Source organism: Falco naumanni, chromosome 11 (assembly GCF_017639655.2).
Source record: "Falco naumanni isolate bFalNau1 chromosome 11, bFalNau1.pat, whole genome shotgun sequence".
In the NCBI taxonomy this organism is placed as follows: Eukaryota; Metazoa; Chordata; class Aves; order Falconiformes; family Falconidae; genus Falco; species Falco naumanni.
The window spans coordinates 29,347,894-29,371,263 of record NC_054064.1 but is presented as its reverse complement, the minus strand read 5'-3'; the positions used below and the strand labels follow the sequence as shown (position 1 = coordinate 29,371,263).

The 23,370-nt window shown below is 51.8% G+C and overlaps 2 protein-coding genes across 5 annotated transcripts in view; both read left to right on the top strand.

Moving 5' to 3' along the window:
* LOC121095563 (NADH-cytochrome b5 reductase-like) overlaps positions 1-8,363 on the top strand; it is a 13,573-nt gene extending 5,210 nt beyond the window's left edge. For 2 of the 4 annotated variants that reach the window (XM_040610576.1, XM_040610577.1), the window contains exons 5-6: positions 1,763-1,867; positions 1,975-2,509. In XM_040610576.1, the coding sequence (XP_040466510.1) occupies positions 1,763-1,867; positions 1,975-2,427 (558 nt within the window). In that variant the 3' untranslated portion in view covers positions 2,428-2,509. The other 2 variants (XM_040610578.1, XM_040610579.1) reach the window with 2 other exon arrangements.
* Positions 5,839-23,370, top strand: CDCP2 (CUB domain containing protein 2). Its single transcript, XM_040610575.1, has 7 exons — positions 5,839-5,915; positions 10,576-10,709; positions 12,485-12,832; positions 12,914-13,258; positions 13,759-14,112; positions 16,911-17,089; positions 17,285-23,370. The coding sequence occupies exons 2-7, from the start codon at positions 10,634-10,636 to the stop codon at positions 17,597-17,599; spliced, it is 1,617 nt and encodes a 538-aa protein (XP_040466509.1). The 5' UTR covers positions 5,839-5,915; positions 10,576-10,633; the 3' UTR covers positions 17,600-23,370.

Here is a 23,370-nt window from a genome sequence, read left to right as displayed (position 1 = left end):
TGCATTTGTGATACTACAGTTAAGAGTGAGGGAGTTGCCATTTACAGACCGTAACCCTCTTTTTGAGTGATTTTATAATGTTAGGGTTTCTCTCTATGTAAAACTGGGTGTAGAAGTTTTCCCCCAGGAGATAATTATTTTTTTCTTTTTATTTAGAAAAATTCATTTTAAACCCACTCAATCACTTCTCACTTCAATTTTTGGAAGTAATTTTGGTCAAAGAAGGATTGTTTTAGTTTCCATTACTTTGGTCCATTGGGAATAGGTAGTAAGTGGGGCTGAATTTTCTGCTTTTGCGTTGGGTTTCTGTATATATTTGAAGAAAGTACGTATAAAATACTGCTCCTTTGATGCAACTGCATACTCTTTGCGTGAGACTTGGTACCTGCCCAGAGCCCTCTGAACATGTTTCTGACAGTAACTCAGAGCCTGGATGTGTGTATGTTACACATTTAGCTTGTGAGTGTAACAACTGGTGCTAATAGTTCTTCATACTTAAGGTATCTTACTTAAGTGCAGTTGTTAGGAGGGGAGGAGCATCTGCACTCTTTATTAGCTGACGTTGCTTGCAAGCATGATCACTCACTTTTTCTTGGCTTCTTTGTGGTTCACCAATTTTGTTTGCCTGCAGTGCAGCTTGGTGGCCAGCCAAGGCACCGGGGTGTGCAGCTGGGCTTCTGTCCAATGCGTGTGCAGGAAATACCCCAAAACACACTTCCTTTGTATGGGTTAGAGTCTTCAAAGGCTTAAATCACATCCCATCTTTTGACCTCTGGTTGTGTTGCTTTTTCTCAGGCTTATCAATGGCATCACCTCTGTGCGGGACCAGCTGTCTGCCACAGCTGTTGGGCTTATCTGCTCTTGCTCTTTGGACTAGCCCTTATTCTCTGGTCAGATCCCATGGTCTGTGGCTATTCTTCTGCTGACGTTTGTTCTCGTTAACCATAAAGTGGTTATACATAGGGGGCTTAGATATACATACAGCACATAGCAACAAGACTGCTTGGATAAGCCCTTCATTTTCCAGCCTCTCCTTGCTTCTCTGTTTCTAGCAAGCACTGACCATTTCTCATCAGTCATGATGAGGTTAGCATTCCTGCAGGCAAAAGCATAGATAATATTGTTTGTGCCTGGTAGAAAGTAAGGCAGCTTTTTGCTAACGTTTTTTCTTCCATGAGGCCCACATTAGCATATCTTTTTGAAAGTGTGAAGGCATCCCTTAGCATCCAGATGATCTGTTCTGAAAACAAGAGTTTTATAAATGAGAAACCTGACTTTGGGTCACTAATTGTATCAACACAGCATCTGAGAGACTGAAATAAAGCAAGAACTATGCAGTGTTTATATAACTATCAGTAGCCAGAGGGCATTTCCAGACCCCGTACCCAGAGATCTGGAGAACAGTTGAAGGCTTGGACTGTGCTTTGCATGCAAGACACTCTTCTCTGTGTGCTTTGTAAGCAAGAACTCCGATAAGCTTTTTCCAGTTTTGGAAATTCAGACTGCATAAGAGTGGGTTGTGTTTACATTGTAGTCAAGCTGGAATGGATCCAATATGATTTAATTTAAATGTCTTTGTTTTGGGTATAACTTTGAGTTATTTTTCAAACAGAATGATCTTTCTTTCTTTTTAAATGCATGAAATGTTTTTTTTTGTCCCCTTCTTGTTTTAGATGTAGATAACTTTATAATTGACTTTAAGCTGGGAAACTTTCCAACAGAGTGTAATTATTCTTTTCTTTTGCGCAATGTTTTTTATTAGTGCTATGAAGCTGGGTTAATGTCACAATACATAAAAACGTGGAAAAAAGGAGACATGGTCTTTTGGCGTGGGCCGTTTGGAGGGTTCCCGTATCGACCTAATAAGGTTAGTTCCCTAAGAGACATAGGATGTTTCCACTTGTGGCAGCTAGCTTTGTTTAATACTCTAAAGGGAAGACATCAATCTGATTACTGTTTTCATGATTATTTTAGGTGCTTCCTGGGTTAGTGTACAGTGCTACCACATTAGCAGTCAACTGGAGAAAATACACATTACTGAACTGCAGAATATTTAAGAAGGAAGAGGAGAGGGAAGTAGACAGGAGACTGGAAAATACTAGCAGGGTGCTCTGTTCATCACTTGCATTAGAAGTTCCTGGCGCCTTTAACAAATGGAATGTACTTTGCAGCAGCCATGAGTGTGGATCAGTTTTTGCCTTGTTTGAACCACACTGCTTTTTTGTGACTGAGCACAAGCCTGAAGGGGAGTTGTTGATCTTTTTCTCTCTTGGGTATTCCCTGAACTGTAGCAGCTCCAGTGAGGTGTCACATCACCCAGCCACTCTGCAAATGTTGATCCCACCTGCTGATACCAGGCTCGCTGCAAAAAAAAGCAGATCCAGTTTCAGGGGAAGGCTTCTCACACATACTAATTTGGTTACTTAATTCTGACCTTTCAAATGAGGAGCAAAATTGAAACACTGGTCATTATGTTTGATCCTAAAGCCTTGTTTTTTTCTCCCCCCCCCCCCCCAAAAAAAAAAAAAAAAAAAAAAGAGAGAGAGAGAGAAGAAAAAAGGCTGTAAAATCCCAGTGGCCACGCTCCATGCAGAGCAATTGTGTTCTGCTTCCTGAAATACTCTCCCTGCTGTTTTAGGCTACTGTTCCCTTCTCTTCTTAAAAGTTTCCAGATAATCATTTGGGACAGAACATGACTGTCATGCCTAGAAGTGGCTGTCTTCAGGGGCTGTCTGGGTCATCTGTGTACATGCAGTTTGCAAAGCACCTGAACAATCTTTAAAACAACTTGCTGTAGAAGAACTGTTTATTATTTAGGAATTATAACATAGGTCTTGAATATTAGTTTTGTAGTAAATTTTTCTTTTATGTCTTTGCTGGCAGTAGAATGGGACTCAGATTCAGGTAGATCAGATCCATTCACAGTAACCTCTGAGGATTTAATAGGGGTTTAAGTCCCAGTTCTGGCACTGCTGCGCTGGCTGCCAGCTGAGGAAAGTGCTGGGAACCGTCTGCCCTCCTACACACAGCACCTTACTGCCTGAACATCCCTGTCACGGGTAGAGTGACTGTCCCCTGATGCAGGTGGGAAGCACTATGTGTTGCTGGTATCTCTTTGAGAAAAGTGAGATAATGCACCGGGAAGATACGTGTATTAGGATGGAAAAGAAACCATTTCCTCCAGAGAACGTTCAGGATTGTATTTTGCAGCATCCAAGGTAAACACAGGGAGCATTTCCAGTGGGAGAACAACACACAGTGGGTCAACAGTGCAGCAAAATTGAAACTGAAATATAAATTAATTGAAATCAAGGCTAAAGTTAGGAGAAATTATTATATTTGGGTAAAATCCAGTTTCTTTAGATTTGATATATAAACCCTGGAAATGCTATCTGTAATCTTTTGCAGAAAAATACATTCTGAGATTTGAATTTACCAGCTCATGACCTTCTGATATGTTCTCTCTCAAGGGACACTTTATCAGTGTGGCAGCAAGGAGGAACTGACCATGAGCGCATCCGTCTCCAGTCACCACAGCTCATTTGAAATTCTCTGTTTTGTTGTTAGCATGGAGAACTCCTCATGCTGGCATCTGGTACTGGCCTCGCACCAATGCTTCCCATCCTCCAGTCTATAACAGATGATGAAGAGGATGAAACCTTTGTGACTCTTGTTGGTTGCTTCCGTACCTTTGACAAAATTTATTTGAAACCACTTCTCCAGGATCTGGCTCGATACTGGAACATCAGAATATTTTACGTCCTAAGCCAGGTAAATAAATGGCACGTTCACGTGAGGGCTCTGTGTACTGGATGAGCCTCTGCCTCCTCCGCTTTTCCATGAGCATGATCTTAATTCTTTCACAGTCATTGAGGCTATTTTGTGATCAAGTAGCCACTGTTCTTAAATCTGCTACATATTCTCACACTGCTACTAGTCTGGAGAATTTCAGGGAAGTGACTGTCGCTGCTTGTCCCTCTTTACCTCCTTGGTAACTGTTCTGTTGGGATGGACCTGCTGATTCATAGTTTCTGTTGATTGCCCCCCACCACTTCAGGTGGTTGTTGCTGCACCTAAACATCTGTTTAGACTCACAGCAAATAAGCTCTTTCTTCTTTCATAATACCAGTGCCTTACTTTGTCCTTACCCTCCGTTCATGGCACATGGCTAGAGCTCTCTTCTTCTGGTATGCTAGCACCAATTCCCCAGCAATTATTTTTCCCAGCTGACCCATTTTTAAACTTTTTAAAGTTGTTTCCTGCTCTGTAAAATTATTTTTTCTGCCAAATCCATGGGATGAGGGCATACCTCTCAGTGGTCTTATGTTTTGAGCAGTCTTTTTCATTTCCATTTGGTCCCAAAGTTGCCTGTGTTCTGCATGGGTTTGGTGGTTGAAAATTATTTCCCTCAGAAATGAGGATTCATTGCAGGCATGATATAGAAAGAATTATTAATGCTAAGGGAATGAATCCCATTGCCTTTTTAGTTTCTCAGATGAATCATTTTATGTATCTCTCATAGTGGATCTGCCTCATACATTATGTTCCACATATGGCCTCGACAAGTTGAGATTGGGTATAGGGAAAAGTACTTGTGACTTAAGCACCCCCTCAGCTGCTCTGTAGGAGTGTAACTGGTAATTGTCTCTGGTGACATAGCTTAAATACCCTTTTCAGGACAGTGCTGTCTCAAGAGCATGAGGAGGTCTTGAAATTCAATCAGTGAAGGGCAAGAAACCTACCTGACCCCTGTCAGTACTGTCTGCCCCACACGTACATCTCTCCCTTTCTTCTTTTAGCAGGTTTGTTGTAGTCCAACGCTGATTCGAGCATCCTCCCTTTTAGGATTATATATCTGTCTCAGTATTTCACTCTGCTGCCTGTCACCACCACATCTGAGGACCCTCTGCTTCTAATTAATAGCAGTAGGGGAGTCCCCACTGGATCTGATGCCATGGGATCTGACATTTCTCATGGGATCAGAGCTGTGTTTGCGGCAGGGCTGGTTTCTTTCAGTTTTGGTCGAGGGAGATGGGACTGAAAGAGACTTGGGGAAGGGGAGAGGCAATAGAGAGGAATAGACCTGGGACTTAGGGCTTGGGAATAGAAAAGGTGCGCTGGGAAGTGGCTCTCAAAGGAGGAGGTTCTGCAGTGTTTGTTAGTGATAGTTACGCTCTGGTTTTGTTCAGTCCCCTCTGAGTGAGTGGCCAGGTCCCATGGCAGGGAAGGATTTGATGTGGGCTTTGGAAGAGGAAGGCAGCTCTCAGGAAGGGTCAGTCCTACCCAGATGGTGTCACAAGGGTGGAAAAACCTCCTGTGCAGTACTCTGAGGGGAGGAGGGAGATTCGGCTATAAGCAATCAGTTGTCCTCTTTAACTTGGCACACTGCAAACCTTTTGCCTTTTCAGGAAACTTCACTGGAAAAACTTCCTTGGAGCTATCAGGAAAACACATTCACTGGTCGTCTCAATGAAGACTTGATGAAGACGATAATAAATTCCTGTCGAAGAAGACCATTTGTATTAATCTGTGGCTCTTCTGAATTCAGTGAAGATATGAGTAGATACTTGAAGGCTGTGGGAATTGAAGAAAATTCCTGTTTTGTCTTTTAGCAGGATATTCCTGACCTGAGGAACCTTAGGCCAAGGCCTGGACATCCTTGTTTCTCTGCAGACATTGCTCAAAATCAGTCATCTCAATGAGTTCCTTGTGCATATACTTTTTTAGGTCTTTGGATCAACTATTTTCCTCCGGTATGACTTTCACTCTTGAGTGTTTTAAGGAACGGGTGCCATTCCAGAGTGGCTGCCATGTGGTATGCCTCTCATACCTCAGGGAACAGCGTGGTAATTTTAATGGAAGTCTTCACAGGACATTTTGAAAGACATCTCGTAAGGGTACCAAGAAGCATCCAGGTACACAGCTTTGTTGTGTATATGTGTAATATGAAGATAGGTGATGTGCTTCACAGTCCATGTTAGTTGCAGTGGTACTGTGCCCTGTTAGGTGTCTAGAGGAGAGACTTAATCCTCAGGGAGAAGCCTGCCTGGCTGAGGGAATAGCAGAGCACTGGCCCAGCACTCTGAAGTAGCTGGAGTTCATTTTGATTGTGTCATTGTCTTGCTGGGTGGTGCCAGGTGAGTCACTTCAACCTCTCAGTGCCTCAGTTGCCCCATTATACACTAATACAGAGAAGGCGGCACTGATATTCTCTGAAAAGAACCTATGCATAAGGATGGAATTATACATGATGCCCAGTGAGGACTTAGGCAGGCTGTCCTCCTGTCCTAGCACAGCCTGCATTACCTACCCTGGTCCTTAAACCTTGAAATACTGCCTGGGGAGAGAAAGAGCATGTCCTAAAACTGAAAGAAAGCGTCTGGGTTGTAGCTGCTATCTGTCAGGGAGGATGGTTGTTTGCTTTCCATGTCCCCTAAGTGTTGTGTAATAGCCCTGGTTCATTAAATTGAACCTCTTTTCAAATAGACAGCTGTTTCTTTTTGTCACAGGACTCCCGCAGGTGCCCGGGGGGGTTCCCTAAGCACACAAGAACACCACCTGAGGAGTGAAAGCTTCACAGGGCTTTGCTGGCGTGCTCCCCGGTGGGGCAGAGCCAAAGACCTGCCCTGGGATAGCACCCAGCCTAGGCACCCCAGCCCCTTCTTCCCCTTTCAGTCCAAGGTGGTGCTGCCTTTCCTCAGAGGTATCTGTTGTCTACTCTTTCACCTTCTTAGAAGACTGTGTTTACTAACTACACCTGCAAAAATGAAGCCTTTCTGCACACCTGTTTTTCTGTTCATGCCCAGCTGTGACAGATGATGTTATGCCTCATTTTTTACCTGTATCAAATGGTACACCTTGCACAAAGGAGATGTAGTTTAAGAGTTGCTCAACATAAGCAGTGTGCACTAAAATGATGGCTCTGATTCACGTGCCGGGAGGCAGCGTAGGTTCCCCTCGCATCAGTGAGATTTATCTCCAGTTACCAAATGCCTGGACTTAATCCAGTGTGGTCTCAGCCTTTATCAGGGCAAGGGCTGACATGAAAGCCATCTTCATAATCCAGAATAGGGTTCTGGCTTTTAATGCAGAGACATCTAGGGAAGTTGTGCACAGTAGGTCCAAGGCAAGCTCTCAACTCCCATCCAAACTGTGCTTCAGCCACTATAAGCCACTGTGTAGTGGAGGTGCTTCTGCATGGCATGGGGCTTGTTTTACACAAGGAGTTTCTTTCTCGGTTGCTCTCACTACTTTGGTCTTAGCTAGGAGCATGGAGAAAATAGTTTCCTCAGATAGGTTTTCAGAGTATTACTTACTTACATACCTCTTGCTTTAAATATTCTGCCTTTCTGAGATTTTGCTTAAAATCCACCCAGCCTTTTTGCAAAAGCTCGAGGTAAAACTTCACGCTCGCTTCAGAAAAGCGATGACTTTCTGTGTGAAAGCTGGGACTGTTCCTTTAAATGCAACCCCAATATGTCTGGGTATTTCAGCACATATGGGCCAGGATGGTTAAACCCTACCCAGCTGGTCTGGCCGTTCTGCCGAGAAGCCTCCCGTCTTTGTTCGTGGCTAAAAGGGAGGGTGGTGAGAGACGGAGCAAGCTGTGAATGCTGCGGGTTGCAATCCTGCAAAGGCAGGCTGCAGGCAGAGCGGGAGGAGGTGATGCATGCTGAGCCGGCAGCCCGGCTTGAGGTGCCAGAGGGGATGGGGGTCTTTGTGAGACGTTCTCCATGGGGGAGACTATGTCCCTGGTAGTATGAACTCGAAGGCACCTTTAAACTACCCGTAGGCACTTTGTTCTCGATTTTCTGCCCTTCTCTCCCTTCCCCCTCCTGCCTTTTTGTCATTTCTCAGGCTGGCTATCGCATGAGTCCCCTCTTCCCAACCTATCCCCATGGGGCGAGCCCCTTTCAGAGGCTTGTGTGGTGCTTCTGCAAAGGCAGGGACATGGGATGGAAAGGCAGGGGTGGTGGCAGGTTCGTAGGGAAATGATGGTGATGCTGTCAGTTATCAGGGGGATTGAGGAGCTGGATGTGCATGAGCTCCCTGCAGTGGTGGGTGGCCACTGCCGGGCCTGGGCGGGGGCTCGCACCCTGCTGGGGCGGGGGGGTGCTGGCAGGGTGCTCTGGCTGCCCCCCAGGAAGCCCCCACTGCCCGTGTGGCACTGTGCTGGGGAGAGGGGCTTCGCTTTGCTTCCTTTCTTCTTCCTCATGTGCAGCCTAAATACCTTCTTAATTTTATCTCATTATTTTCTGCCGAAATAATTCCCATTTCTCCTGGGGACTGTATTTAAACCTTTGATCTTCTCTGAAGTCTCACAGTCCTGATCACATCCTCTCTATTTAAATGAATCAAATGTCTTTTTGACTCATGATTTCTAGATTTGCCCACAGAGGAATAGAGGCAGCTCTGGTACTGCACACCTCAAAATCACCCACCAAGTCGCTGATTAGCGCCAAAGTGCCCTGGGCTGATCCAGAGCACCTCCAGCCAGACTTCTGTGCCTGGCTCCTCAGCCCGCTTCCCTGCTGCATCTCGTCCTCCCCCTGCCTCCCTCTGCCCTCCTGCCTGGTTCTGCTGGCTGACAAGCGGCATTGCCTGGGCTCAGGCCCAGCCAGGGAATGGCCATCACCAGGTCAGGAGAAGGGTGGGTGTGCCGGCAGTCGCTGGATGCTGTCTCCTGGGAGGGGGGGGCACAGCTGCTGTGCTGCACAGCCCCGGCCCCCCGTCTCCTGGGGGTATCGCCAATGCAGAGCACAGCTGGAGGGTTGGAAAAGAGTGGTCACGTAGGTACCGGTGTCCCAGTCACTGGCTCCGTGCTGCGATGTACCTCAGCGCTGAGGCTGGTGGTGGAAAGGCTGGAGGATGGTTGTTTCTGGAGATGCTGCTCCATCGTGCAGTGATGTGGCCAGGAGGGATGAGCACTCCTACCTGAGCCAGGACCGTGGTTATGGAAATGTCCTGGAGAGGCCCCTGCACCACGGGCCATGGTGCCAGACCTCCCCTGCCTCTTCGCTGTGGGCTCTGGCCCTGCGTGTGTTTTACAAGGCAGGGGGACAGACCTCCTCTCCAAGCCTGTTAGGGAAGCAGCTAATTAAGCTCAGAAGTGTCCCTGGGAGGTCGGTAGGAAATGCGCCAGCATCACAGCAGTCTCCCAGAGCTTGCACTGGAGCAGGAGCTTTGCACAGTGCCTGGGGACAGGGAGTGCTGCCTTACACCTCCTCGTTTGAATGTGCGCTTACTCCTGGTCTCGTGGGGTGACGTGGTGTCCAGTGCCCCAAGGACAGACACCCCGATGTCCCCCACCTCAGTTGGGCTCAAGATGGAGGGCTACTGGCTGGGATGCCCCAGCAGCCCTCAGCATGGCTCCAGCGAGGCCGGGCAGTGGGGAGAGAGTCTGAACAAATATTATTGTTGTTATTATTACCCATAAATATATGCAGGCACTTAACGACCTTGGCATGGAGCGTTTCCTGGCGATTCATGACCAGTTGGCGTTAATGGTCCTTAGCTGCACCTCGGGCCATCAGCTCCTCCCAGCCCATCATTAATCCACAGGAAATGTCTCAGGCATCGATCCTCATTGCTTAATTAATAAATGCAACTTGTCTCCCTGCCTGAGATTTAGAGATACTTGCTGCTTCTTTCCCTGCTGCCTTGAAGGTGACTTTTAGCACAGGTCCCTCACGCCAGGAGGCCCTTGTGGGTTTTTGTTTCCTGGCATTCATCTGGGTGTGGGCTATGGCAGCAGGAAAGCCTTTTCTCTCCTGGGCGGGAGGGAAGGAACTGAACCACTGCTGGATTTGGGGTTTCTCCAGCTAACGTGGCACAGCACAGGAGCACATCTTTCCCACCGAACGCAAAGGCTCAAGTACCTGCAGCCGAATGCATCCAAGAGCCTGGGCAAGAGGGAGTGTGAGCTGGCATGGAAGAACGTGGTATTTCTCCAAGGCTTTAGCAGGTTCTATAATAGTCAATGTTTTTTGCCCATGAGTCACAATTCATCTCTAATCTTCCTTGGGGGAGGTGGGATTTGCTATCTTTAGTGTTCGCGACTGCCGCTTTCCCAGGCTGAGCATCCCACTGAGCCTGGGTGCTTGCTGCAGGGATGCTGACCTGGCAGCCAACGTGGAGACGCCTGTTTCTCTAGCCTTTACCACCGGTTGGCTTTGTGCAGTGGGTGCCGCAGTATAAATCATGTTAATTCCTGAGGTGCTTTTCCACGGTAAGTCTGAAATTCCCATTTTGGTTCGCTGGCTTGCCTGGCAAACTAAATTATTTTCATAGCCCCTTAAGGGCATATTGTCAGCCCAGAGTTACTGCTGTTATACACCATATCTGAAACATTAATATCTCCTCTAAATACAGTGTATTGACAAGGTATCTGGTATAGTGTAAATCCTTGGGACATTTGATCCAGATCATTAAAACTGAGTGAAGGAAGGGAGGAATAGATCAAGTTACCTTGCCGCTCTTAATTCAAACAAGCGATGAATTATTCATTCCGCTATTAATTCTACAGTCCTCCTGCTTTTTATTTATTTCTCTCTTTATGTATTTTTTTCCTCCCAGATAGACAGCTCTGAAAGGATGCTCGGGCACCGGTGAGGGGACATTTGCCTGCCAGAGGATGGGGTGCACAGGGCCGGGCTGCCTGACAGTACTGGTCATGCTGTGCGGGGCTCTTGGGGATGCTGCCGGCAGAGGTAAGAGCCCAGTCCCAGCTCCCAGAGATGACCCTAGGGCCAGATGGGCATCCATGGTCCCCAGGGAGGAGGGGGCTGTTTGTGGGTGCTGCAGTGGCTCTGGGGTGCAAGCAGGTCCCAGCTGTCAGCCCGTGCAGGCAGGCAGAGGGGCTCCCTTGGCCTGGGGAAAGGAGCTGGGGTCTGCAGTTGCAGTGTGTGGCAGCAAGTGTGGGACACTGCTTTTGCTTGGTTTTCTGCTTCACCCTTATTTTACTGAAGATTGCAAGTCGGGGTTGTCCTGTTGGAGTGTACAGGTGCTTTGCTGAAGGGTTTGTTAACTTTTGGAGTTGCATATGCCTGTGTAAATATATATACGCACACACAGAGGTATGCATATATATATGTGTGTGTGTGAATGTATGTTTGTGTATCTGTGTATGTTGCTGTGTACATAATAAACCTGTCAGCTGGATAAAACACCTGTGGGGAGCAGGGCAGTGTTAGCACACCACACAGTAATTTGGGGGGTAGGGTGGGTCAGGTCAGCCCGGTAACTCGGCTAATGAGCAATACCCCTCCCAGAAAATGGCAGGGCCTTTCTCACAGAAGGGGCTCATGAGGAGCAAGGAGCCACCTCACTACCTGGTGCTGCCAGTTCACCCCACTGCCTGCACCCACCTGGGCTTTCCGGAGCACCCCCAGCCACCCAGCCCTTAATCCATCAGCCCGCCTGCACCGTGGGTGCTCGCCCCTCCCGTGGGCTCCCCTCTTGGATATTTATTTCAATAAGATTATTCCTTTAGTACCAGCCTCATATTACTTTATTGCCTATCCTCAGTAATTAGCAAGGCAATTTTAGATCTGGCCAGCTTTGCTGCTTGTAGAAACACACCCACACCCCTTACCCATTTGCTATGGTGCTGCATCACACGCATCCGCAGGGCCCCCCCTCACCGGGAGGTCACCGCAGCAGTGAGTGTGATGAAAAGCAATGTGTGCTGGCTGACTATTGATTTGCAATATACTTGGCCCAGATTGATGGCAGTGAGTGCCCAGCCTTGCTTGGGAACCCACACGTCTCCTGGGGGCTACACAGGGTCTGTGTCCATCCCAGACATGATGTATGTGCCCGCTACATCAGCCTCTTCACCCCAACCCTAATCAGACCCAGGGGCAGGTGGCAGCTGCCCTCCCTCTCCCCCTCCTCCCCTCCCCCCCCCCCCCCCCCCGGTCTTATTTTATAATAACCATGTCTCAGTATAAAGATTTAATTAGAAAATCGATCCCAACATGCATAACTCATTGTTGAGCACATGAGCCCTTCACCCCTATTTCTCCCAGCTTGAATTCACTGATACTGCCATTACATGGAGGGAGCATCGTTGGTGGGAGGCACAAAGCTGATGGGCTGGGCAGCGGGGGCACTGGTGAGCCTGGAACCTCTGAGCCTTTAAAACTCACTCCCTATTTTCTTTTTCCCAGCAGTAAATAGAAGGGGATGCCATGCTGTCACTGGCAGGACAAGCTCAAGGGCATGGCCAAGCCCTGCTGCAGCCACGCCATGGGCCAGCATGGGAGCAGTGCGGGGAGAAGGGCGTTATGTGGAGGGATGAAAGGTGATGGGAGCGACGTGTGTCCTCCAGGGCGAAGGGGTGGCCAAGTCCAGCAGAGGTCTGCAGGGCGCTGATGGTTCAGTAGTACCAGTGGCGGGATGGAGCAGGTGCTGTGCGCCCCATCTCCATTCTTTTAGGCTTCCCCTGGAAAGGGGACATCACATTCACCTCTGTGTCCCCCAGGCATCAAATGCGGGGGTGTGCTTTCGGCACCCTCTGGCAATTTCTCCAGCCCCAACTTCCCAGGGCCATACCCCTATGAGACAGAGTGCACGTGGCTGATCGTAGTGGCCGAGGGCTCCTCCGTCCTGCTCTCCTTCAGCCACTTCGAGCTGGAGTACCACGCCGCCTGCGCCTACGACTACCTCCAAGTCTACAATGGGGCTGCCCGGGACCGGGGCAACCTCCTGGGCACCTTCTGTGGCCGCAGTCCCCCGCCACCCTTCTCCTCTGCCTGGCACGTCATGGCCGTCGTCTTCCGCTCTGACCGCCACGTGGCCAAGCGCGGCTTCGCTGCTGCCTACCGGAAAGGTAGTGGGGAGGGATGGCAGTGGTGGGGCGTCCACTCATCCGTCCTCCCCCACCGTCCTCATCATCCGTACCTCCTTGCAGATGCCTGTGGCGGGCAGCTGACGGGACTGTCGGGAGAGATCACCAGCCCTCGCTACCCCGAGAGTTACCCCAACAACGCTGAGTGCCGCTGGAGCATCGGGGGGGCTGGTGGCAGTGGCCCCCTCACCCTGGTGTTTGCCGACTTCCAGCTGGAGGGGGGGCACGGCTGTGGCTTTGACTATGTGGCCCTTTTTGACGGCCCCACTGCCACCGCTCCCCATCTGGGACGCTACTGCGGCAGCGCCCGCCCGCCCCGCACCATCTCCTCTGCCCCGCACCTCTTCATCCTCTTCAAGTCAGACTTCAACATCGGCGGCAGGGGCTTCAAGGCCCATTTCTACTCAGGTGCGGGGGTCTCAGGGTGGTGGGGCAGTGGGAAGGATGTGGGGACAGGTTCCCATGGTGGTGGCAGTGGTGATGCTCTCCCTCCCGTGGCAGCAATAGGAGATGATAGTGGAGGGGAGCCCTTTGGGCTGAGCTCGTGGGATGATAGTGGAAGTTAAAAACCACCACGCAATGCAAATGGCCTTGCCGTGGCTGCACCAGGCCCTGGATTGCCTTTCTCCTGAGCAAGAGCTGCCCTTCTCCCTTCCCTTGCTCATGCCATTCCCTGTGAATATGGGGTTTCCCCATCTGCTTTTGTAGGACCTTGGCCCCCTTGAGCATTGCCATCCTGCAAAACTGATGGGTGTCCATCAGCCACACAGAAGGCTGGGGAGCACTGAGGCGAAGGGAAGAGCATCCTTTAGGGCTAAAACAAGTGATCACTCATCTGCCAGCTCATCCAGACCCGGGGGCTTCAGGTTTGCTTTCATTTTATTCCTTTCCCCTTTTTCCCTGAGCAGGCGAGTGCCAGGAGGTGTTCACCACTGTCAAAGGGAATTTCTCCAGCCCTCGGTACCCAAACTCCTACCCCAACAATCTCAAGTGCCAGTGGAGCATCCAGCTGCCCCCAGGCTACCGTGTCAAGGTCTTCTTCTTGGACATGGAGCTGGAGGGCCGGAGCAGCCTGACGGGCAGCTGTGACTATGACCACCTGGCTGCCTTCGATGGTGGCGCCGAGAACGGGTCCCTGTTGGGGCGGTGGTGCGGCCGGGAGAGCCTGGCACCCATCACCTCCCGCAGCAACCAGCTGCTGCTGGTCCTCCACACTGACCGCAACACAGCCAAGAGGGGCTTCTCCATCGCCTACGTGGGAGGTAAAGTCTCATCTCACTTGGGTGCTCCTCAGTGCTTTATTTCTGTTGGGACATGCCTGAGACCATGTAATTGCCAGAAGGACCGTGCTGTGAAGATACCTGTCTGCAGGGGCAGAGCATGTGGCTTTTTAGGGATGGGGTGGAGGAGATGCGGTGGGTGAGTTCCAGTTCTTGCAGAGTGCGAGATGCACTTGCTCCATGTCATGTTTAGTATTCAGGAGATGCTTTCCAGCTTCTCCCCACATCTCTGCTTCTGCCATGTTCCTGCTCCTCCCTTAGGATGTGAAGAAGAGAAAAACCCAAGGGGGTTTTAGGGGACCAAAGCCCCAGGGGAGGTGACCAGCTCAAACATCACAACCCTGTTCCCTGCTTCCCAGGATGCTCCAGCCCTGCCAGCACGTGGCTGAGTAGGCAGACGTAAAGCATGTGCTCTCCTCCACCGGTAGCAGCACTGGGGGTGGGGGGGTGGGGGGGCAGGACCCCCGGGGTATGGCATTCCCAAATCTGCCCAGTCAGCCCTGCCGGCACGTCCCTGCTCCCCACTGCCAGTGTGCCAATGTCCCAGACCCTGCATCCGCAGCTGGTGGGAGGAGCAGTGTGTAACCTTCCTCATGTCTTTGCCAACCTTTGCACCTCAGAAGCCAGCAAATTGATGGTGTTCGTTGTATTTCAAAGTAATTACATCTGAGCTGACCTGTGTGTCAGGGATGATTCAGACAGGGGCAGCCTTGCTGGCAGGCTGGAGCCAGAGCTGGGCTGCTGGACTGGCGGCGCAGGAGCTGGAGATGGCTGGCCCTGGGTTTGCAAGTTTTCATCCGTCAGCAGCAAAATCGTTCTTCATTTCCAGCGTAGCAGTAGGAATCTGGGGGCATGTGGCTCCAGGAGTAAGAGATGGGATGGAGTTTTGTCCTGAGCCTCTGCAGCCTCTGGAGAGCGGTTGTACCAGACACCCAGTAGGGCTTTAGCGTGTGCAGCAGGTCTGACCCTGTCCTTGTCCTGCTTATTTGTTACTGTTTTACAGCAGTGTGCAGGGAGAGAAATCTTGGCCTCTGGTCATGGAGAAACCCCATTCCCGCTGGAGGAGCTTGCAGACAGATAGATGGGATGGTAGCTAAAGAGCAGGGGGAAGCCCTGTCACGGAGAGCAACGTGACTTCTCCCAGCTGCCCAGACCTCCTGCATCCCCTGGTACATGCTGCGGGATGCATGTTGGGGGAAGACAAAAGCTTGGACACGAATCCGAGCCTCCCTCCATAAAGCTAAGCTGCCTGTTGTGTCTGCCCAGCGATTTGGGCATCTGCTTGCAATTAGCAGCCTGCGTGGCACATCCAACCGCCAGCCCCCTGCCAGGAGAGCGGCTGCTCCCAGCGGGAGATGCCGGCCTCTCCCCGCCACCGGCTTCCTCAGGAGCCCACGGTGGCAGAGGGGCACCTCAGCCTCCACGTCCACATCCACAGCTCTTCAGTCACGCAGATATTTTCCTTTTGGGCCCAGGAAAGAGCATGACTTGGGCCGGGCGTGTATGATTTGTGGCCATTTGAATGAAAGCCTTCACACCAGGAGAGAGGATCCATTTTCTCCCCCTCCTGATCTAATGCACTTTAGTTATTTGGTAAATCTTCTAATGGTTTTATAATGCACTAAGTGAAGCAAAGTGACACTATTTTTTCATATTGATTTTATTGCATCTTGCCAGTTTCATAAGGCCAGGATTCAGAGGGAGCTGGAATAATTCAATAATTCATACTGCCCAAGTGGCTGGTTCAGGCGGAGCAAAGATTAACTTATAAAAGGGGGACATTTTTCCTCCCTGCTTCTTTCCCTGCATGGATGCTTTCTGCATCCAGAGGGGCCAAACAGAGTGCCAGAGGGAGAGTGATGGAGAGGGGCTGGGTTTCCCATCAGCTGGCTCTTCGTCTCAGCATTCATAGACAGCTCAACAGCAGCTCCCTCTACGCACTGTTCAGCAGCTCCCTATCAAAAATAATATTCTGGAGGCGGTGGAGGGCTGATGAGGGACAGGACCTGGGCTGTGCTGTCCCCCGAGGAGGATGGCCTGGGGCCAAGGACCTGGCTCACCCTTCCCCGTGGGCCATGTGGCAGCCACACAGCTGCATTGCTCCAGGGTAGGCAGGCGTGGAGTCCCCCCAAGATTAATCTCCTCCATTTCATCTGTGAGAATGTCTCTTGCAGGGGAGTTGTAGTGTGCAGGGGTGTTCTGTGCCCATGGCAAGCCATCAGCAAAGCTCTCGTCATCTAATCCTGGGCAACAACTCCAATGTTTCACTGGCTTTGCAATGATGGAGAGCAGCTGCTTTCACAGGGTAAATCTTTCCTTGCTTATGGCAGTGACAGGATGATGGTGTTGCCTGTGATGGCATTGAGGTGTCACTCAGAGAGCTGGGAAGGAGGATGAGGTTCAAGAGGGTTGGTGGCAGGGCCTCTCCCTGGGGCAGAAAGCCAGGCAGTGCCTGGAAGCCAGCTGTGTCTGACCTTGGCACAGGACAGGGCTAAGATACTTACATCGCTGTCTGCATTTTGGGTGTAGCTCCTGTTTTCCTGAAAACTCATCACATGTGTCCTACAGCAGCACCACCAGCTACTGTGAGATGCATGGCAAACTTACGAGGCCGCTGTCCCTGCTGCTTCTGGCACCATCGGTTGCCTGCTTCATGTGTGATGGGGACGGCGACCTTTGAAAATGGCTGTGGCTCTGCACGGAGCTACTGCAGTCACTGCAGCCTGGGGCAATCCCCTCCTGACAGACCTTCACCTGTACCTTGTTTTCTGACCCGACAGTTGTGCCCATAAATGTCAGCTGCACCCGGACGGACTTCCACATACAGATCCCAGTGCAGTCCCTGGCCCAGCTGGAGAGGAATCGGATTTACCTGGGGACCCCCTCCTGTGCAGCCCAGGTGGTCGGCAGGAACTTTAAAATACACACCAGGTTTGACACCTGCGGCACCGAATCCCAGGCAAGTAGTCGGCAAACCTTCCTTTAAAGCCAGCTGAGTAGATGGTTAGCCTTGTGCTGGTCATACCAGCTGCAGAGAGGCATTCCCAGTCCCTCTTCCCAGTAAGGTACTGGTCTGATTCATGGCCAAGCCCTTCAAACCCCTGTGAAAATAAGCTGCACAAAGCCCTGACGAACCACAACCCTTGTCTTGCAGAAACGCAACAACACATCCGTCATTGTCAGCACCCTGTACATCGATTTTTCAGCAGGCAAGCAGGAGGACATCCACCAGTATGAGGTGCAATGTGAACCAAAGAGGAAGGAAGCCTCGGTGACACTCATCGCTGGCCCCGACCCATCCAGGCTCAGCCAGGCAGAAAACCTGGTGGATGCCCAGCAGCGGGAAGGGGGAGCAACGGACACCCGTGAAATCAAGAGCCAGGACACCAGCGACATCGTTTTCATCAGCATCTGCATCCTGGCTGGGCTCCTCATGGTCATTGCAGTGGTGGGACTGGTGCTTCTGTAAGATGCTGCTCCCCAGATCTCTAGGTCTTGCAATCCCAGCACTGCCCAGGGTGGAAAAGCACCCCAAAATCCACCCTTGCCCCAGGCTGAGCACTAACGTAGCTGCTCAAACAGAGACGCAGCTCCCAGGCCCTGAAACAGAGCCTGAGCCCAACCTCCACCTCTTCCCAGCGCCTGAAAAATCTGGGCAATAGGCAGCCGTTTTCCTTCCCAATTTGTTTTCCTCTGTCTCAATCTGTCCATTTGGCTCGGGAATGCAATTCTTGTGCTTCCTAACTCTTCCCACACCTGCTTCAGTTTGTTTTCCCTCTGGTGCTGCTACTTTGAGGAGAGTTAACGTTGTTTGCCGATGGCTGCAAATCATCCCGTCAATTATTTCTAGCTGAATTCTTGAAAGTACAAACCATTTTCAAATATAGTGATATTCCCAACAAATATTTTCCATGCTCCTGCCCATGCTCAGGGTGGGGTACCATGGAGCTGTGTTATAGGTATCTCCACTTGGCACATACAGATGCAGCTCATGTAGATGCTCCCAGGCGGTGCTTCTGGATGTCTGTGGGCAATGTGATGAGACACATTCGCCGTGCCCTGGAGCTCCTCCTTTGATCTTCGAATGTCATCTAACGCACCCTTTTCTCGCAGGACTCACCCGAGTACTTCAGCCACCAGCAGCTGGAGGGAAGGAGAATGATCTCTTCTCTGTGTTTTCCTCCTTTCCAGCACTTTCAGGTGTCCACCGCTGTGAACTCTGTACCAGCATTGCTCTTGGAGTCCAAGACCGTGGGCAAATACTGCGTGGGCTTGGCAGCCTGTGGTGCCATGGAGCCTGGGGAGATGTTGGAGTGTGGGCATTTTGGTAACCATGTAAAGGAAGCCTTGGCGGGAGGGGCTGCTCCTGAGATCTCACTGACACCAGACCTCCACCCTTGGTCCCTGAAGAAGGTGAGCTCAGCAGCTGAGAGCACAAAAATAGGAGTCCTGTGGTCACCAGCACCTCCAGAAAACTTGGGTTGCTCCCTGAGAACCCTCATGCTACTCACTGATGAGAACCCTCATGCTACTCACTGATGAGAACCCTCATGCTACTCACCAAATAACCCCTGCAAAGGACATTCCCTTTCAGCGTTGCACAGGGGCGGCTGTCACGGAGCAGCCTGTGGTTGTCCTGGCACGAGTCAGAGCCAGGCAGCAGGGAAGCCAGTGTGAAATCTCGCTGCAGAAGCAGGGTGAGTGCAGCCCTGGGAGCCTGGCGTAGGGACCACCTCCCCCCACTCTGTATAAAACACACTGTGGTGCTGGGAGAGATCTTAAAATGTCCAAACGTCATCATTCAAAGGCAAAAAATTGAGCTTGAAGGCAGCGAGTAATCCAGGAGCCATTTTTTTGATAGCACTAAATGTGAATCCATCCTAAGGAGCGTACCGGCTATTCCTGTGAAGCACGGCACAGCACAGCAAGCCCCTCTTGCTGCTGAATCCACCAGTGGGATTATTAGCAGGGGCCAACAGGACAGTCCCATAGGTGAAAGGCTTCCCTGACCAATGTCCCGTAGGTGAAAGGCTTTTCTGATGGTTGTCCTGCTTCCCGTGCCCGCTGGGACGGGTCTGTACATCAGGAATCAGGGGAAGCAGCAGTAAAGGAAAAGGATGATGATCAAGCAGCTTTTCCTCCAAGCCCACGGATGCCTAAGAGGGTGTCTGGGGAGGGAAGAAGGCACAAATCCACACATGCCTCCTAATGAGGAGCCTTCGTTATCGGAGCCCGGATTGATTTGGCGTTTGTTGGTGCAACATGTCGGCAAATGCGAGATTGCTGAGTGAAATATTTGCCAGCACTGTTAAGCTCCATTAAGGCAACGTTTTGAGAGCGTGTTGTGTACATAGACGGGAAACAAGGCCAGACCCCCCTGCTGCCTGCAAAGCCTTGCTGCCAGTTAATTGCTAGGTATATAACTGTCAGCTTGAGACGATAGTTATGAGATTTGACAACTGAAGAAATTTAAAGATATAATTAACCTTCTTGGTGGCCCAGATTTTGCTGAAACAGGTGAACACTGCAGCTGCTTGTGCCTGGCGAGGAGCTCGCAGCACCCAGCAGCATCCAGCCTCTCGGCCGCAGGACAGGTACCTCCTCACCCGGCTGGAGCCTGTGGCACCCTGTGATTTGCAGAGAAAAAGGCTTCTCTGGGTAAGGTAGCTGTTGGTGTTGCACTGAAATAAGGAGCTGGATCTGGCCCCAGAGTCCAACAGCAAAATGGCCTGCTGTCGTGGTCGCCCTGGAGAGGGCTTCCAGCTCTGGCTGTGGTTCAAGGCCACCCAAACATCCCTGGGTGCGGCACTCGCCTTCATGCATCCCAGTGGATGCAGGACTGGTGCTGTGGGAGCAGCTCCACTCCCCTGAACCAAGGGGCTCCCCAGCACCCCTGGCCCCACAGGGCGTTACCCAGGGGCTCACAGCCAAGGCAATTAGTGCAACCTGAAGGCTTACAAAAGCCCTTTCCTGGCTTGTTCTTGGATGTGTTCACAGCTGCATCTGTGGCTGCCGCTAGCAGTGGGCCACTCAAGCCGGTCATCCCCCTCGGAGTGAGGAAGGCCTGCCGTGCTCCCCGAGCATCAGCCCTCCTCAGCCTTCAGTCACGCTCCACTGTGTCTCAGGCTCTCATTTCCTCCATTAAGTTTTGGCATCCAGTCTCTCCTTGCCCTGCAGGATTTTGCTCACTGATGTCCCCTGTTAAACCGGCTTTTCCCTGATATGCAGGGCCCTCCCTTTCTGTTCTGAATTTGACATCCTGGGAAGCTGCTGCTTCAAAAAACCTGGAGGTGTCACCACCAGTGCTGCCCAGAGTCCTCTGTGCTTTCAGATACTCGATAACAACGAGCGTGAGGAGCCCAGTAAGTGCCATGCCAGCAGCATGGGGCAAAGGGGACATCATGAGGACAGAGGTAACGCTTGAGGCTCTGGCTGTACTCCCAGCTTGGTGGACAGGACATGGGAGCACCAACCTCTCCCCAGTGAATGCAGGATTGTTTTCCGTCCAAACCAGCAACAGCCAAACGGGCCATGAAGCCTGTGGCTTTGCAGAGGGCCCCCCAGACCCCTGCACCGCTGGTGATAACCCCCGCGGGGTTTCCAGCTCAAACGTGCTCCCAGCTGATTTATCCCACTTGCTTCTGCCCCCCTTCTCCCCAGATCACCCGACAGCTTCCCCAACTCCTTCCCTGCACTATGTCAGGGAGTCCCCCTCCCCAGCACCCCTTTCCCAGGGGATGCAGGCAGCCCTGGAGCGTGCTGCTGCTGGCTGAGACATGCTCCCAGAGCGTGATGGCCCCAGCGTCCCACACCAGCACACAGAAAGACCTGGCAGTACCGATGGCACATCCCCATCCTTGTCCCCACCATACCCAGGACAAAAGCCCCTTGTAGCCACCAGCCTCGGGCAGCCTTTCCCCATCAATGGGGCTCTGTGCACAGGGCGATTCCTGCTCGCCCAGCTCCTGAAGGAGCGTGATGGGGAGTGGTTGTACTTTCCCCTCCAGGGCCAGGGCTCCCTGGGCTCTCCTGGAGCTTTACCTTGCCTTTCCCATGGCCTGGCTGGCCCCTGCCTGCAGCCAGGTGTGGCAGGGACACCTGGCATGGAGCAGGGGTTGGGAAGGTGCCGGCTCATTTGTCACCATGATAAGTGATGCAGTGCGAAATGAGCAGGAGCTGCAGAGATAGCTAACAGAAAGGGACCAGGAGAAGAGAGGCATAACCAGGGGCTGGAGCTATTCTGGCCTTGCAAATTCATTCCAGTAAGAAATCTGTGTTCATCTGATTTCCTCCACCTCCATGCAACCAAAGCTCCCCAGAAGTGGATCAAAGGACACCTCTGTGGCCTGGAGGATTTCCCTGCCACCGCTTGTGCTGCTGCTGAGCATGGCTGCGGCATGGACCAAAGTGGCACCCGTAGCATTTCTCCTTCAGCAAGCATGTCCGTCCTTGTCCCTGTGGGTGAAGACCCTAGCAGCACAGGGAGTCACATGGAGACAGCCAGGAGGGGAGAAGATCATGGTGAGCAGGTGCAAAGTCCCTTGGCTGGGCACTGCCCCATGCTGGGGATGGACCCCATCAGGGGAGGGGGGCAGTGCAAGCACACAGCCCGGAGAGCAGGACTGCTTGGGTCAGTTTGTGAAACAAACCCTTTTGCTCATGTAAAAGCTGCTCAGACGAGTTGCCAACAGATACCAGGAATCCATCACCAGCGCTCCTTCCCTCCACCACGCCTGCGGTCCTCACGCATCAGACCTCAGTTTCCCTCCTTAGCATTTGCCTGGTGCTTCCCGAGCAGGCAGGGAGAGCAGCGGGCATAGGCAGCGCTCCCATTACTCATCTGATGATTTATTTAAAGACTGATGATTTGATTGCGCCGGGCTGAATGCAGCTACCCCATTTCCTGGCTTTGCTTATGGATGTGGAGTCGTGTGTCTCTGGAGCAGACAAAGGCTTTGCTGTAGTGCGGGAGGGAGAGCCTCCGCTATCTCTCTGTAAACGTCTGGATGCGGCTCTGGTGAAGAACGGCTGGTGAAAATCATAGATCATAGAAAACAGGACTGGAAGAGCCCCCAGGAGATAGGCTGGTTTATTCCTCTCCCTCCCTAGGGGAATTGCTCCTACCCGATTGAAGCTGGGCTAAAATATCCTGAAAATCCAAGTCATGCTCTCTGCATGTTTTTTATTTACCAGGAAGGTTCTCCTAATGTGTCACACTGGGGGATGTGCTGGTGGGGGTGTGCTGCTGCACTGGACAAGTGCTGGGATGGTGGAAGTGCCCCCAAATGGGCACTGCTACTGGCACAAGACCCTGTTCCCCTTGCCCAGAGGCACAGGGCCAGCCCTGGGGCACTGGGCAGGATGGGGTGTCCCACTGGGGCTCCCAGCAATCGTGTGGTGTTACAATCCATAACACAAGAGTCTGGCAGCCTCCGAAAATCCCACCACACCCGGAGCAGCCCCATTCAGGTGCAGCTGGTCATGCCATGATGGCCATGAGCAGCCTGGAGGAGCCTCAGGGTGGGAGGGCTCTGCCCAGGGTGCAAAATCCCTGCAGCTGAACCCGGTCTTGCTCAGAGTCCCTCCGGTGCCCCCAGAGCTGTGGGCAGGCAGGCAGGGCACCGTGGGGCTGGGAAGGAGCGCAGTGCAGGCAGGGTGCCAGCTTTGTCTGAGCTGGCATCATCACTTTCCAGTCCCCTGGAGCCACCCGGCAGGAGGGAGGCAAGTGGCACTGCAGCAGGGTGAGTTCTGCGGATCGCTGAGGGCTGGGTGACCCCTTGGTGGCTGTGCTGGAGCCCCCCAGGATCTGGGTCCACCCCTTGTGGTGCAGGGCAGAGCTTGGGGCTCTCGGGTTGCTCGTGCGCAGCTGCCTGGCTGTGCGCCCCATCGGGCTCGGCGCTCAGGTCTGGCCCTGCTCCCGCAGGCAGGTGGATGCTGCAGCTCAGGGGCTGCAAACTCAGCCCTGGGGGTGGCCCTGTGGGAGCTGGCTGTCAGGGGGGCTTCTCCCTTCTAAAGCGACACTTTAACTGTGATGGGTAGCTCGGGTCCCTCTCCTTCCAGGAATGCTTTATAGACCCCAGTCCACACTTGGAAAAAACAAAGGATGTTCTGATGCTTTCTTAAGCAGAAGTGTCACACACTCTGCTGGCTTGAGATTTATGTGGCCTGAGGGGCACAGTGAGGTTCTGCTGACTCTCATGCTCTTTCTCTTAAAATGGAAATAAAATGGCCAGTGTGTTA